The following is a 16,461-nucleotide window of genomic DNA, read 5'->3' as shown; positions in this document are numbered from 1 at the left end:
GTGATGTAATGTTAACAATTACTGGATGAAGTAACTAGTCTGAGTTAAGAGATATTTAGTGATCTTTCAAAATACTGTAAGATTTGAAAGATAGGCAGGTTTTTCTTCCTCAGTTGCTCACCAGGCTTTTACACCTTCTTTTAAGAAACCTTTTAAGAGTAGTGCTGAGTAGGTGAGAAACTCACACTAGTATCACAAAGACTCACCTTAAAAAAAAAAAAAACACCTCTTATGTCAGTGTCCAAAGCAGTGATCTCAACAGTGTCAATGTGGATCAATGCATAAGATTAAAAGGAATAATATAATTATAAATAAGGAACACAACTGTACAAATATTCAAGAGGAAATACTAGCACAAAAATGTGAAACTGTTACATGATTGGAGATATACAGTTAAGTCAAAATAGGAAAAACAAATACATCAATTCAATACTTCAACTTATTTTTGTGTATTAATCCACATTAAGTACAGGTTTGCAGCCGGAGTACGAATTTACAACTGTAAATCAGTAACAGTAAATTACTAAATTTTACAAATTAACATAGATAAGCATGTAAATTATATTAACACTAGAATTACCAGAGCCTACGATCTGACTCTGAAGTAACAGCGCCAGCATAAATTGACGACCGATCTGACGCTGTTCATTTTGAAATAATATTGCATTAGTGCGATGATGTTTTCACATATGTTGTCTCTTTCTTTCAGGTGTGTAATAGAAACCACAGCATAGAGAGAAGTGTGTAAATTGTAACAGGTACACACGTAAATTTAGGAAGAACGAACCTTGCGTGTGTGTGAACTGTTAACATTTGAATCTGATGATTGCATATAGCGCTGAAGTTACTGCTCTGTATTATTCTTTCCTCTGCATGTCCTGGAGTACAAAAGAAACCGCATATAGCAACATGTGGGGACTGGCATGATCGGGGGAAAAAAAAAACACACAGTCATTGATTACAAACCATAAGATGTTATGCAAATGAAAATGAATGATATGAATAATGTTGCATCAGTACCACACAGTTTTCCGAAATGTACTATACAGGTCATAAAACAAATACAGTGATCCCTCGCTATATTGCGCTTCGACTTTCGCGGCTTCACTTGATCACGGATTTTAAATGTAAGCATATCTAAATATATATCACGGATTTTTCGCTGGTCCGCGGATTTCTGCGGACAATGGTTCTTTTAATTTATGGTACATGCTTCCTCAGTTTGTTTGCCCAGTTGATTTCATACAAGGTACTCTATTGGTGGATGGCTGAGAAGCCACCCAATCAGAGCATATATTACGTATTAAATAAAATTCCTCAATGATATACGATATGCTTCCCGCGTGGTGCTTCGCACACTGGAAAGCTCTAACAGCCCGTATTGATTTTTGATTGTTTGCTTTTCTCTGTCTCTCTCACTCTCTCTGACATTCTCTGCTCCTGACGAAGGGGGTGTGAGCAGAGGGGCTGTTTGCACAGTGGCTGTTTGCTTAGAAGATACGGACGCTCTTCTAAAAAATGCTGACAGTCTAACTTCACATTGATCCCTTCATTGTGGCGCTTTTTCGTGGTGCTTCGCACACTTCAAAGCTCTAACAGCCCGTATTGATTTTTGATTGTTTACTTTTCTCTCTCTCTCTGACATTCTCTGCTCCTGACGCGCTCCTTTGAAGAGGAAGGTATGTTTGCATTCTTTTAATTGTGAGAAAGAACTGTCATCTCTGTCATGTCATGGAGCACAGTTTAAACCTTTGATTAAAGGGTGTTATGTCTAGAGGGCTCTAATAATGTTAAAAAACGTATTTAGAAGGTCGTAAACAGGTTTGTCTATGCTGTAACTGCGAATTTATTTATTTATTAGATTTATAAATAAAAAATCCTACTTCGTGGAAATTCATTTATCTGTCTGGAGCAGATTATCCGCAATAAACGAGGGTTTACTGTATAACTGTGCGGAGAATATTTATAAACAGTGTGGGAGAGTTTCTAAGGGCTTAAAATATATAAAAAATAACCATACAAACATATGGTTTCTACTTGCTGATTTTTCACCTATCGCGGGGGGTTCTGGAACGCAACCCCCGCGATCGAGGAGGGATTACTGTAATTCCAAATATCATATACACCTATGTCTCTGTGTTTTTTGTTTTTTTTTGGACATCATAGACCATAAGGTGCATACTAATTCAGCGTGACCAGGAACATTCGATAAAACTGAATTTAAAAAAAATCAAGTAATGGTGAGATACAAAGAAGGCAGCTTTTATCCCTCCAGATGAGAGAATGTCCAGTTCCATTGTCTCGAAACACCATTCACATCTCCAGTTATTCCCAGTTTCAAATAGAAACTAACAGCGTCAGATCCCTGGGTGGCGGAGCGATAGTATGTATCGTGAACGTGATTTAGAGAGAATGAAAGTGGGAAAAAAAAAGGTAACTTTTTCAAGTCCTATAAATGTACAGCGTGTGTTACAGACGCAAACCAAGTGTATGTGTGTACTATATAATATTAACAATAAGAGCAACTCACTACTGAAAACGGCAAATATAGGAGTAAGTCAGGATCGAACCGGGAACTCTTGATTATAAGTCAGCAAATCTTACCGCTATGCCACGGAAGCTGTTGTCTTTTCCTTGAACCTTTTATGAAAGTGTTTTATTTGATCTTTGGACTTCAGGCTTCATACATTATACAGTTTATGCCTACATTTTGTCATTTATTACTAAAATATTAAAAAGTTTCTGTTTTAACGTGTTTACACAGATTACTGTAGAAACAGAACACACATGAAATGCGTGTGTTCCAAATAACGATCTATTATTTCCATTCTAAAACTCCACTTCACTCCCAGATAATCAATCAAGGCATGAGCTGGGACAAGTTCTTGCGCGTTCAAAGTCTGTGGGGGGGATGGAATAAACGGCTGCTTGTCTTTATTGCCACATTTACAGGACAAAGGACGCTGGCGGAGAGGTGCGAATGGATTTAAGGTGGGACGGATCTACGAATTTTTTCATAGACTCTAGTAATTCTAGTGTTAAACATGCAGTAAAGTAGAACAATTTCAGGTTAACATAAAAATGTTAATGTTGTCATCTATACTAATAAAAGGCAAAGCCCTCACTCACTCACTCACTCACTCATCACTAATTCTCCAACTTCCCGTGTAGGTAGAAGGCTGAAATTTGGCAGCCTTACAGCTTACTTACAAAAGTTAAGCAGGTTTCATTTCGAAATTCTACGCGTAACGGTCATAATGGTCAACAAAGTTCGCCATGTTGAACTTTCTTATTCATGGCCCCATCTTCACGAAATTTGGTAGGTGGCTTCCCTGCGCTAACTGAAACCAATGTACGTACTTATTTCAGTGGTATGATGCCACTGTCAGCCGCCATATTGAACTTTCCAACGTCACTAATTCTCCAACTTCCCGTGTAGGTAGAAGGCTGAAATTTGGTACTTATTTCGGTGGTATGATGCCACTGTCGGCTGCCATATTGAACTTTTCAACGGTCTTTGTTACTTATGGGCCCATCTTCAAGAAATTTGGTACGCGGGTTCCCAACGCTAACTGAATCCTACTTACATACATATATACAGTACATCTATAGCCTGCAGCTCAGTCACCGTGTGAGGCAGCGTTGGGTCCCCCATCCCAACGCCTCCCACGTTGTTGGCTGCCTGTGGCTCTGGTCTCTATATTTCCCTTCCTTGCTTCGCCACGGGATTCACATCTCCCTGCTGATAACTACAGCCTTTTTATTTAATCCATGGTTTCTCCGCTGTTTTATTGTTCGTTTATTACGATTATAGTTATTGTGTACTATAGTACCTATTTCCTTTATCATTCCAACCGTACCCCCATTAACATGTCTATCGAGGTGATCACCATCGATCAAAGAACTGTCACTTACAGAGTGGTTTCCATGCCTGGAGATGGCACCTGCCTTTTCCATTCTCTTTGTTACATATTGCAGGCAGGCATCTGCATGTGAGTTGATGGCTGCCGCTGAATTGTTTGGTTGTCGCTTTCAAGTGTACTGAAATGGCCAAATATTTTACACTTTTCGAAACCGGCAATGCCTCTTAAACATCTTAGATTCATCTTCGATTTCAGTAGTGGACACTTTGATGTTTATGAATGTTTAAACTCTCAAAAGCTGGATGTGAAGTTATCGATAAAACTGGTTGTATGCTTACAACGCTTGACAGATGCCGAATGTTACTTCAATACAAGTCCTGCAAATACTGTCGTAATTGAAACAAACCATGAAACTTAAACCGATTATGACAGAAGCAATCCAAGCTGTGAGATTTCAGACAAGATTACTGTTCACATGGCCAATTGTACGTTGCATGCTCAAGAGTATGCTCACCACACAGCTTGGTCATATTACAACTGGAGAGCCGAACTAAAAATGTGGTATACAAAGAGATCCTTGACTAATAATTATTGCAATATTTTCCCTCAGTGTAAAAAGGTTTAATTTTCTTCTTTATAAAAATTTTAAGGCAGTACTTGCCTGTAAGCCTTGGTATTTTGCTAGTGTTATATAAATGGAGTCAATTATAGATGAGATATAGAAAAGTGAAAAAGTCCAGTTTGCCACAATTCTTTGCAGTGTCATTAGTTATCTTGGGTTCTTTTGCTCTGATCACCTTTTCTTGAGTTACATTTTTGTGCTACTTTATTAAACACATTTAGTAACAGTTTAGAATGCCCATCCTTTAAGACATTGCATTTGGCCTAGTTTTGACTTTTGCTACCATTTCTTGTATTTTCCTTCTGGTACTGCTTTTATGCCTTGTTAATTTATTCATTGATTGTTTTGTGTTAGGATCTTCAGTCTTACCTTCCCTTAACAATAAGATCCAGATCTAAACATTAGCGTGGAGAGTTGCTCGCGTACTGAATTATGGAAGCTGCCATCGCACTTTTCATAACTAATCTTTTAATGAATAAGGAGTGGCATTGCACATGTACTTTGTCAGCATGCCTATGTTGATCAAGCACAGAAAACTCTGCAGTCTGCTTGTGACTTTATGCTGCAGGACAATGAGTAAATAAATATAGGTAAATTACATTTGATGTGGCGTTTATATAAGTAACATGTTTTTCATATGAAGACCATCAAGAAACATAACCGCAAATGGAACTTTGCGTGATACCTTGGTAAGCTCTGTAAGCCTTGCTGTTTTGTTGAAGGACATGCGTGTGGCAGATTCACTGGCAGGATGACGGCCAACTTGTCGCTGCATCCAAACTGTGCCATCTTTCTCCTTAACAACAACAATGACATTTATTTATATAGCACATTTTCATACAAACAGTAGCTCAAAGTGCTTTACATAATAAAGAATAGAAAAATAAAAGACACAATAAGAAAACAAAAATAAGTCAACATTAATTAACATAGAATAAGAGTAAGGTCCAATGGCTAGGGGGGACAGAAAAAACAAAAAAAAAAACTCCAGACGGCTGGAGAAAAAATAAATGCCTGGTACATCTGTGGTGTTCTTATATGCAAGTGGACATTTCCTGTTCTCTTTCTCTGATGTAGAACCCTCATTATCATCTGAGTTCTCCTCTGTTATAGTACGTCTTTACTTGAAAACAGCAGTATCAGATAGGGGGGACCGTGACTGAGAATAAAACTGAATAATAATAAAAAAAAAAACACTTTCCTTTACAAGTACCATAAATTTTCACCAGCCGTTACAGACTCAAATCAAATTTAGGTTTTTATCCTATAATAGTAACAATAAGAGCAGCTCACTAATAAAAACGGTAAATGTAGGAAGCGTCCAGAATTGAACCTGCAATCTCTTAATTATGAGTAAGCAGTTCTTACAGCTGCACCACCCAAGCGATCATGTCAGCATCATACTCAAAAATGGTTTCTTTTTCTTCGGTTGAATTATTGAATAAAAGCGCATTTTTTTGTTATACTTGTAAATTGTAAACATGAAAAAATTTGTTTTAGGCATGTGTTCAGCATTTCCTGTCATCCTACCTTTACCCAGATTGTTGTAGACAGGGAATACACATGAAATGCATGTGTTCCAAATTACAATACATTATTTACCCTATACAACTCCAGCCACCTTTCACCCAGACAAACAGACTTGAGCTGGAAGAACGTTTTGTCCGAGTTGAGCTGCGGCGATTGCGGGGTAGGGATTGCAGGCTGAAGTGTGAAGAAATTTAAGGTGGCCTGGGATTACTAGTTTTTTCATAGGCTTCAGTGATTCTAGTGTTAATACTTGGTGTTTATTTTTTTTCTATGAAGTTTCTTAATATAATTAACTTGATTTAAATACTGAAGTTTAATTTACAGTTTATTTGTTTCAGTTGTTGGTTATTTAGACAGGTTGTCTTTGTTTGATTTAATTATTTCTGTAAATTATGTGGCACTTTTACTAGTTTTTGAAGGTTAATTTGGTTTCCGATACAGTGATAAGCACAAAAAATATGATGTACCTACTAATATAGCAACATTTGTAATACTCTTTAAGTTCTCCAGAGTTCATGGTTCCTAGTTTCACCTCATAAGTTTTTGTGTAGAAACTGCAAGGCTTTGGATGGTATTTGTGTCTTATGGTAGCTTTACTGTATCACACAACAGTGGCAACAATCAAAACTCTTATGTGGTGCAACAATAAAAGCAAAAGAATAAAGTGTTTCAAAATGTGCAAGGACATTTGTTACTTTAAGTATATCTTCATTGTTGTAGTTTTGACAGATACCATGAGATATATGTAATCTGAAACCTCCAGCCTTTTTTCCTGTTGCTCACTTGATTCTAGGCATGATGTACCTCTCAATCTGTGTCTCCAGTAGTTCTTAATGCCTTCTTTTGTCTTGGGTAGTGTCAGTATTGTTATTTACAGGTATTACTGCTTTTATATTTATATCTTCAATACATGTAATAAATGTAATCAATAAATGTAAAGAGTTATTTCTTACATCAGTTAACTGAACAATCATGGATGGAAAGCAAGAAAAGTTTGAGGTAGTATTGAGGCAATATGTTTTTGAAATTCTGTGAGGATGATTTTATTTAATTAATGTATCCATGTATTCTTGCCAGTCTTTAACATCTTTCTTCTACATTAGAAGAAATCAAATATTATTTAGATAGTACAGTTCTGTATATTTCAAGACCAGCTTAAATTAAATAATTCTGTTAAATAGTGGTCTGTAAGTTGTTAGCACTATTTTAAATAAAGTGCTTTAACTTTCAAGTGTTAAAAGACAGTATTTAAAATCATAGGGAGGACATAGTTTGTTAACCTAATATTTGGTACATACAACAGTTCTGTTAGCATTGTTTATTAGACTTTGAATGTTAGTGAAATTGTCTGATACTCATTTAGGCTTGTTACAATAGTCATAATTAGATGTAATAATGTAAGAAATAATTTGAGGGCATTTAATTTTTGTATAATATTCTCCAGTAAATTAAAAATGCTTATAATGAATTATTTCAATGTACATGTAACATATAGTATACAGTTTATTATTCTAAATGCCATATTCCTGTCACTTTAGAGTGGTTTATTTATCAAAAAAAAAAAAAATTAAATCGAGTTAAAAAATTTCAGGTATTGGTTGAACTCACTAGACAAGATGTACAAGAGAATACATTTCTGAGTTTTAACATCGTCCAGTTGGGAACCGAAGTGAAAGTTAGAACTTATGATCTGACAGTTTCCTCGTATCTGAAGAAAATCAGTCTGAATTATAATGAATCAGGAGGTAAGGTTTTTTTCCTTTTTAAATTATAACTGTATGCCTTATGTTTTTTCTTCATTTTATAAGTGCTGATTAAATTTATATTGAAGAAAACTACATTCTTTAAACTGAATAAGCTTACAGTACATATAAAAAATATTTATCCTATTGTAAGTTTTCACATTTTATTTTTAATACAACAGCGAATATCAGTTGATTTAATTTAATATTTTGACATTGATCAAAACAAATAGATTTGTTAATGTTAAATGTTAAACATAAAATGCTGTTAATGTCGAAGTGAAAAACATCTTATCAGAGTTAACAAATTTCAAATATAAAACACAACATAATCGATCACATAAGTATTCACCAATTCAAATCAATGTTTAGTGGCACTTGTACCTTTGCACATCTGGAATATGCAATGTTTAGTCATTTCTGTGAAGCTTTGGTTTTACACTTATGATTGTTTTCTTACTGGAAAACAAATCAAGTCAAAAATCACAGGTTTCTTGCAAAATTCACTTGAATACTTAAATGATCAATGATTTTGTGCTTTTTTATTTATAATTAATTTAGACTACTTTGTAGGAAGATGTTATCAGTTTGATACTGAAGAAAAAATTTTGGTTTGTCAGTTTCAAAAAAACTATTTTTAATGCTGGCCTTAAAGGAAGAGAGCTTCAAAGAAAAGCCATATCTGAGACAGGCATCAAATTAAAATGCTTCAAATAACAAAGACATTGAGTGAAAGATGACTGGAAAAGTGTATTATGGTGATTCTGATGTCCTCCTTTTATGTAGTTGTGCATCTGGGCCTTACACATCTTTTTCTGTCCTGCTCAGATTCAGTTTGCCCTCTTCTCTCAAGACAGTAATAGACACCTTTGAATTTAATCTTCACTTTTTTGGAAATATGTCACATGAAATAACCTTCAATCTTTAAAAGAAAAAAAAAAAAAAACAGCAGATTAATATGTGTCTTGTCTTGGGAAATCTTTGGCTATTTTTGAACCTAGAATTGAATTTTATGCTAGTACCTTGCAACCCAGTTACAAGTTAACACACTTTCTGCAAAATGGTCATATGTGCATTTTTTAAACATTAAACGACTAAGTAACTAAAAATGCAAAGATATGAAAAATTAGGAAAATAAAGTAATAAGCAATAATACAGACTCAAATCAAATGTATATTTTTATTATATTACTAGACATTAAGCCCATTACAATAACGGGCGCTAGAACGCAGCAGCATGCGTGCATGACTGTCTCTCGCGGCGGGCGTGCATGCGTGTGCGTGTGTGTGTGTGTGTGCGTGTCTGTCTATCGTGCGTGCGTGCGTGCGTGCGTGTGTGTGTGTGTGTGTGTGTGTGTGTGTGTGTGCGTGTCTGTCTGTCTGTCTGTCTCTCGTGCGCACGCACCTGTGTGTGTCTCTCTATAGATATAGATAGATATATATATATATATATATATATATATATATATATATATATATATATATATATATAGAGATAGATATGAGAACAACATATACAGTGGAACCTCGGTTTACGAGTAACTTGGTTTACGAGTGTTTTGCAAGACGAGCAAAAATTTTTAATAAATTTTGACTTGATAAACGAGTGATGTCTTGCAATACGAGCAGTATGGATACACTCTGCTGAGCTTCATGTGATCACAACTGAGCTGATGGTTCTTCTCTCTCTCTCCTTATCTCGCTCGCTTGCCCAGCACCGCTCTCTCTCCTTATCTTGCTTGCTTGCACGCCCAGCGTCTCTCTGTTTACAGCGCGTTTCTCTCTCTCCTTATCTCGCTTGCTCGCCCAGCGCGTCTCTCTGTTTACAGCGCGTCTCTCTCTCTGTCCTTATCTCGCTCGCCCAGCGCTCTCTGTTTACTACAGCATTGTGACTGTGTGTGTGTGTGCTGTGAAGTGCGAGTCCCCATCTTGCTCCCCAAAACACGAAGCTGAGTCTCAGTACGTTAACACTAGTTTTATTCAGCTTGAAACAGCAACAGCGCTGTTATTTATTGCAGTGGGATCTTTATAATTATAGATTATGTGAATTTCCCCTTGGGATTAATAAAGTATCTATCTATCTATCTAATGTTCCTTGTATGACCCATTGACGACAGGCGCTTATAGCATGTCTGCGATCTTTTTGGATGCGCTTATACGGCGAACTGCTACAGCGCTGGGAGACTGAGATTATTTTGGGACACTCTTCTGCGTGTCTTCCTGTTGGGTGGAATCCAACATGAGTTTAGAAACTCACCCCAGCCATGATTCCTTTTAAAGCTAAAGTGCAGGTTAATTTGTATTATGTATTTTACTTTATATTTTGTCTTAATAATTTTTATATGAATAGTTTTGGGTTGTGGAACGAATCATCTGAGTTTCCATTATTTCTTATGGGGAAATTTGCTTTGATATACGAGTGTTTTGGATTGCGAGCATGTTTCCGGTATATAGATATATAGATAGATATATATATAGATAGATATGAGAACAACACTCATATCAATGACAAAGCAATTACATTAACAATCATGTTACGTTATTTTTAAAATTTTTCCTTTTCTTTTTCATACCTTCTTTAACACACTACTTCTCCGATGCGAAGCGTGGGTATTCTGCTAGTGTATATATATATATATATATATATATATATATATATATATATATATATATAATATATATATATATAGTAAGAAGAATGAGTCGGAGACATCATATAGAGTTGGGGTAGCCACCCGTATAATTGAATCGGCTGCAAAAGTAGTTTTTAAATAGCACGATGTACTTAGTTCAGAGTCCAGAACAGAACTGCCTGTACTGAGGCAAGATGGCAGTTTTAAAGGGCTGGAAGGGAAATGACGTCATCTGTGCCGGAACTGGGAGTGGTGTCCTCGTGCCCGGAAGTGACGTCATCCTTGGGTCCGGCAACAGGCGGGATTTCCCGGAAAAGGTCTGCAAGGAACTGAGAGAGATAGTCAGTACACTCCGCCACCCCCTGGCCTGGCGTAGAATTACTAGTGTTTAGGCCCTTCAGCTGATTCCCATGCGCACGTGAGTGACAAGGCCCCCCACCCCTAGCCCAGACCCACCATGTCGGGCGGACCTGTCCGAGAGGTCGTGGACTCGAGAGAGGGCATAGCATTGGCATGGAGAGTACCCTTACGATGAACGAGCAAAAACTTGTATGGTTTGAGGTCAAGAAACCACCTAGTGACCCGCGGATTAGACTCCCTGTGAAGGGCCATCCACTGGAGAGGTGCATGGTCTGTCACCAGAGTAAACTTACGGCCCAAGAGGTAGTACCTCAACTGTGTAATTGCCCATTTGATCGCTAGAGCCTCCCGTTCCCCTGCTGAATACCTGGTTTCCCGATCCAGCAGTTTCCGGCTCAGGTACATGACGGGGTGTTCAACACCATCGACGCATTGGCTCAGCACGGCCCCCAGGCCTGTGTCCGAAGCGTCTGTCTGGAGTATGAAAGGAAGGGAAAAGTTGGGTGCTTTCAATATGGGTGCTGACGTAAGGGCCTGTTTTAGGTCACAAAATGCAGCGGCAGTCTTGTTAGTCCATACCACGTGGTTTGGAGCCCTTTTCTTTGTTAAGTCTGTCAAGGGTGCTGCTCTCTCAGAGAACCAGGGTAAAAACCGGCAGTAGTACCTGGCCAAACCGAGGAAAGCCTGCACTTGTCGCTTGGTAATTGGACGGGGCCAGTTTAATATGGCATTAACTTTGGAACACTGTGGCTTCACGGCACCCGACCCACCAGATAGCCCAAATACTTAGCCTCTTTTAATACAAAGAAACACTTCTTGGGATTAATTCGAAGCCCGGCTTCACCCAGCGTCCGCAATACCGTTTCCACCTGTCGCACGTGGTCCTTCCATGTGCTGGAATAGATGACAACATCATCCAAATAGGCAGCACTGAACGCGTTATGAGGCTGGAGCACTCTGTCCACCAGACGCTGGAAGGTTGCTGGCGCCCCATGTAACCCGAATGGGAGGACCCGGTACTGCCAGTGCCCACTGGGAGTGCTAAACGCGGTCTTCTCCATCGCGAAGTCCGTTAAAGGAACCTGCCAGTACCCCTTCGTCATGTCAAGTGTGGTCAAATATTCCACCTGTCCCAGCCTCTTGAGGAGGTCGTCCACGCGAGGCATCTGATAGGTGTCAAACTGGGAGACTTGATTCAGCCGACGGAAGTCGTTGCAAAACCTCCAACTCCTGTCGGGCTTACGGACCAAGACAATTGGACTGGACCAGGGACTATAACTTTCCTCAATCACATCTAGATCCAGCATGCGCTTGATCTCAAGCTCCACCTCTGCCGCCTTTGCTTCGGGAAGCCGATATGGGCGTTCTTGCATGACAACCCCTGGTTCTGTCACTATGTCGTGCGCAATCATTGAGGTCCTTCCAGGCTGCTCACTCACTACCTCCGGAACTGACGAGATCGCTAATTCTAGCTCATATCTCTGTTTAGCATTCAAGTCGGGACCGAAGTTAAGGTGGTTGGTCTGAGCAAAGAAAGAGCAGGGCTGAGCAGAGGAGGGATCCGGATCCCTCTCCTTCCACGGCTTCAGCAGGTTGACATGATATACCCGCTCGCTCGGCTGACGATTGGGTTGTTTCACCGAATAATCGACGAGCCCTTTCCTCTCCTTAACTTCATACAGGCCTTGCCAGTGGGCAAGCAACTTAGAATGCGAGGTAGGAACCAACACCATGATGCGATCTCCCGGTTGGAACTCCCGGAGAGTTGTGCCACGGTTATAATAATGGGCCTGTGCTGCTTGTGCCTCTTCCATGTGACTTTTTAACAAAGGTCAGATTTTTCCGAAACGATCACGTAACTGCGCGATATAATCCAATATATTGCTAGAGGGAAGAGTCTCTCCTTCCCATCCTTCTTTTAAAACATCCAATAGCCCTCCGGGTTGTCGGCCATTTAACAATTCAAAAGGGGAGAACCCCGTAGAGGCTTGTGGAACTTCCCGATAAGCAAAGAACATGAGGGGGAGGAGCTGATCCCAGTTCCTCCCGTCCCCGCTGACCACCTTGCGTAGCATTTGCTTGAGAGTCTGGTTGAACTCTTGACAAGACCGTCAATTTGAGGATGATATACAGTGGTCTTTAGGTGCTTTACTTTAAGTTACTTGGCTGTTTCCTTGAACGTCACCGAGGTAAAGGGCATCCCTTGGTCCATAAGGACTTCTGTAGGGATCCATACATGCGCAAAGACTCCCACTAGTTCCCGTGCGATCGCTTTAGTAGTAGCAGAGTGCAACGGAACTGCCTCTGGATATCAGGTAGCATAATCCACGAGGACTTATATATATTTGTGTCCTCGGGCTGAGGGCTCCAGAGGTCCTACTATATCGACCCCAATATGCTTAAAGGGAACATCAATCAGGGGGAGGGGAACGAGAGGAGCATGGTCCCTCCTAGGAATTTGCCATAATTGACATTCTGGACAAGATATGCAAAAACAGAGAACCACCTCGTTAATTCCCGGCCAATAAAATCGGAGCTTATTTCGCTCCAATATCTTTTCAGTGCCTAAATGGCCTCCCATGAGGTGGGCATGCACCATCTCGCAGACCTGCCGCCGGTACGTTCGTGGGATTAGCAACAACTTCCGCACCCCACCCTCATGCTCTGCTATTCCATATAACAGATCATTGTCTAATACAAAGTGGGGCCCGCGTGGCATGGGCTGATGAGTGCATTGGCCATTGACAAGCACGACTGTATTTTTTGCAAACTTCAGGGAGTCATCATTCCATTGTTCCCTCCTGAAAGATGCCGGTGTTTGTTTGAATTGGCAGTGCATTTTGTAGAGAGGGTCCGGTCTGACCTCAAGGGACAGGGAGTCCTCCTGACTTGTCGAGGCCCAGGTTGATGACGTGTCTAAGTGCGACGGCCCAGGAACTTCCCCATCATCCTCGCAGTCTTCAGTACCCGTCTCCGCCGGCTGGTTACACGGCGTGGAATCAGCCTGAGTCCGGTTATCCCCTTCCATGACTAGGCTTACAGGGACAAGGGGAGCAGTTATCCACACTCCGCATTTACTGTCAGACCAGTCCCGCCCTAGGATCACAGGAGAAGGTGGGTGTGGGTGGACTGCCACTGGGAACTTTTTTACTAAGCCTTTATAACTTCTAACACAGAGGGCAGTTTTATATGTCCGTGTTTCCCCGTGTATGCAGCGTATACTGGTCTTTTTCTTCGTCCACTGTCGCAGTAGTACGTAATGACAATCAACAATGGAGATGTTGCTGCCAGAGTCTAGAAGGGCTTTAACTCGAAATCCATTCAGAACTACTACTCCCATATGACCAGTAGCCAGGGGGTTAATAAGTGCACATAACCATCCTCTCCCATTCCACCAGCATTCCTCTGCGCTCCTGTGCGAGTGGCCCACCCCGCGCCCCGGGGACATCAGAGCAGGCTTCGGATTATATGGAAGAGACTTATTCGGTGGAAAGTAATCCCTACGGAGTCCACTAGAGGACCGTTCTGGTCTCACAGATTGTGAGGCTGGCTTAGCTGTTCTTACTTGAGTTATTAACTCGTCCATAGAATTAAAGTCTCCCCAAACCGGCTGGGTAAAAGTAGTGGGAAGACCATTAATTAGGATAAAGCAGGCCACCTGCTGCACAATTTTTAGGGTAGTTAATTTGAATGGCTTCAGCCATAGAGCTACTATTTCCCAGAGAGCATAAGCTTGCTCCCGGGTTGATCTCTCCGGATCATATTCCCAGCTTTGTAAGTGCTTTACCTGCTGGTCTGGGGATAGCCCGTATGTCTCTGGAACCGTGGTCCCAATGAATGGCTCAGTCCTCTCTTCTGAGAGAACTTAGTAAGCCCTTTTTGTTTTCCCCCCAGGTACCAGTCCACGTCGGTGGGTCTCCTCCACATTCTTCCTGTGTAGAAATAGGGGCTCATTTTCCCTTGCTAGAAGCGAAGCCTGCACCGTGTTGCTCCAGACCGCTGAGCGCGCCCCCCAACCAGAAACACGGCCCCTGTACTCTCCTAGCTGAGTATATCCATGGGTCCTTCCTGGTTTCTTCTGGGAAGGTCTCATCCTGCCGACTACGCCACTGTAAGAAGAATGAGTCGTAGACATCATAAAGAGTTGGGGCGACCAACCGAATCGGCTGCAAAAGTAGTTTTTAAATAGCATGATGTGCTTAGTTCAGAGTCCAGAACAGAACTGCCTGTACTGAGGCAAGATAGCAGTTTTAAAGGGCTGGAAGGGAAATGACGTCATCTGTGCTGGAACTGGGAGTGGTGTCCTTGTGCCCGGAAGTGATGTCATCCTTGGGGCCGGCAACAGGCGGGATTTCCCGGAAAAAGGTCTGCAAGGGACTGAGAGAGATAGTCAGTACACTCCGCCACCCCCTGGCCTGGCGTAGAATTACTAGTGTTTAGGCCCTTTAGCTGATTCCCATGTGCACGTGTGTGACTATATATATAAATATAAATATATAATATACACGAGGGTGTGTCTGCGGAGGATTGCCGGGAAGCAGCTGGAGCCCATCCGGGCTCGTATATAAGGGGCTGCCTCCTTGCATTCGGGAGCAAAAGTTGGGTGGAAGAGTATGAAGCTGAGAGAGATTAGTGGAGGTGGCCAGAAATAAGGCACTGGAGACTGTGAGGCCTGGACTTTGGGGGATCGGTGCTGGAGGCACTGGGTTGTGCACAGACTTTTGTAAATAGTGTATATAATAAATGAGTGTGTTGGATGCAAAACTGTTGTCCATCTGTCTGTGTCCGGGTCCCGTTCCACAGTATGTGTGTGTGTGTGTGTGTGTATATATATATATATATATATATATATATATATATATATATATATATATACATATACACTCACCTAAAGGATTATTAGGAACACCTGTTCAATTACTCATTAATGCAATTATCTAATCAACCAATCACATGGCAGTTGCTTCAATGCGTTTAGGGGTGTGGTCTTGGTCAAGACAATCTCCTGAACTCCAAACTGAATGTCAGAATGGGAAAGAAAGGTGATTTAAGCAATTTTGAGCGTGGCATGGTTGTTGGTGCCAGACGGGCCGGTCTGAGTATTTCACAATCTACTCAGTTACTGGGATTTTAATGCACAACAATTTCTAGGGTTTACAAAGAATGGTGTGTAAAGGGAAAAACATCCAGTATGCGGCATTCCTGTGGATGAAAATGCCTTGTTGGTGCTAGAGGTCAGAGGAGAATGGGCCGACTGATTCAAGCTGATAGAAGAGCAACTTTGACTGAAATAACCACTCGTTACAACCGAGGTATGCAGCAAAGCATTTGTGAAGCCACAACACGCACAACCTTGAGGCGGATGGGCTACAACAGCAGAAGACCCCACCGGGTACCACTCATCTCCACTACAAATAGGAAAAAGAGGCTACAATTTGCACAAGCTCACCAAAATTGGACAGTTGAAGACTGGAAAAATGTTGCCTGGTCTGATGAGTCTCGATTTCTGTTGAGACATTCAAATGGTAGAGTCAGAACTTGGCGTAAACAGAATGAGAACATGGATCCATCATGCCTTGTTACCACTGTGCAAGCTGGTGATGGTGGTGTAATGGTGTGGGGGATGTTTTCTTGGCACACTTTAGGCCCCTTAGTGCCAATTGGGCATCGTTTAAATGCCACGGCCTACCTGAGCATTGTTTCTGACCATGT

General features: G+C 40.8%; 2 protein-coding genes across 2 annotated transcripts in view; one reads left to right on the top strand and one right to left on the bottom strand.

The window, feature by feature from the left end:
• The window catches only part of LOC120541605 (vacuolar protein sorting-associated protein 13C-like), a 30,579-nt gene extending 22,632 nt beyond the window's left edge, over positions 1–7,947 (top strand). The window contains exon 5 of the mRNA XM_039773397.1: positions 7,607–7,947. Within this exon, the coding sequence (XP_039629331.1) occupies positions 7,607–7,789 (183 nt within the window). The 3' untranslated portion in view covers positions 7,790–7,947. The remainder of the gene's footprint in view (positions 1–7,606) is intronic.
• vps13c (vacuolar protein sorting 13 homolog C) overlaps positions 1–16,461 on the bottom strand; it is a 624,410-nt gene that overhangs the window by 353,128 nt on the left and 254,821 nt on the right. The window lies entirely within an intron of this gene.

Source organism: Polypterus senegalus, chromosome 12 (genome assembly GCF_016835505.1).
Source record: "Polypterus senegalus isolate Bchr_013 chromosome 12, ASM1683550v1, whole genome shotgun sequence".
NCBI classification, from domain to species: Eukaryota; Metazoa; Chordata; class Cladistia; order Polypteriformes; family Polypteridae; genus Polypterus; species Polypterus senegalus.
This window is presented reverse-complemented; position numbering and strand designations above follow the sequence as displayed.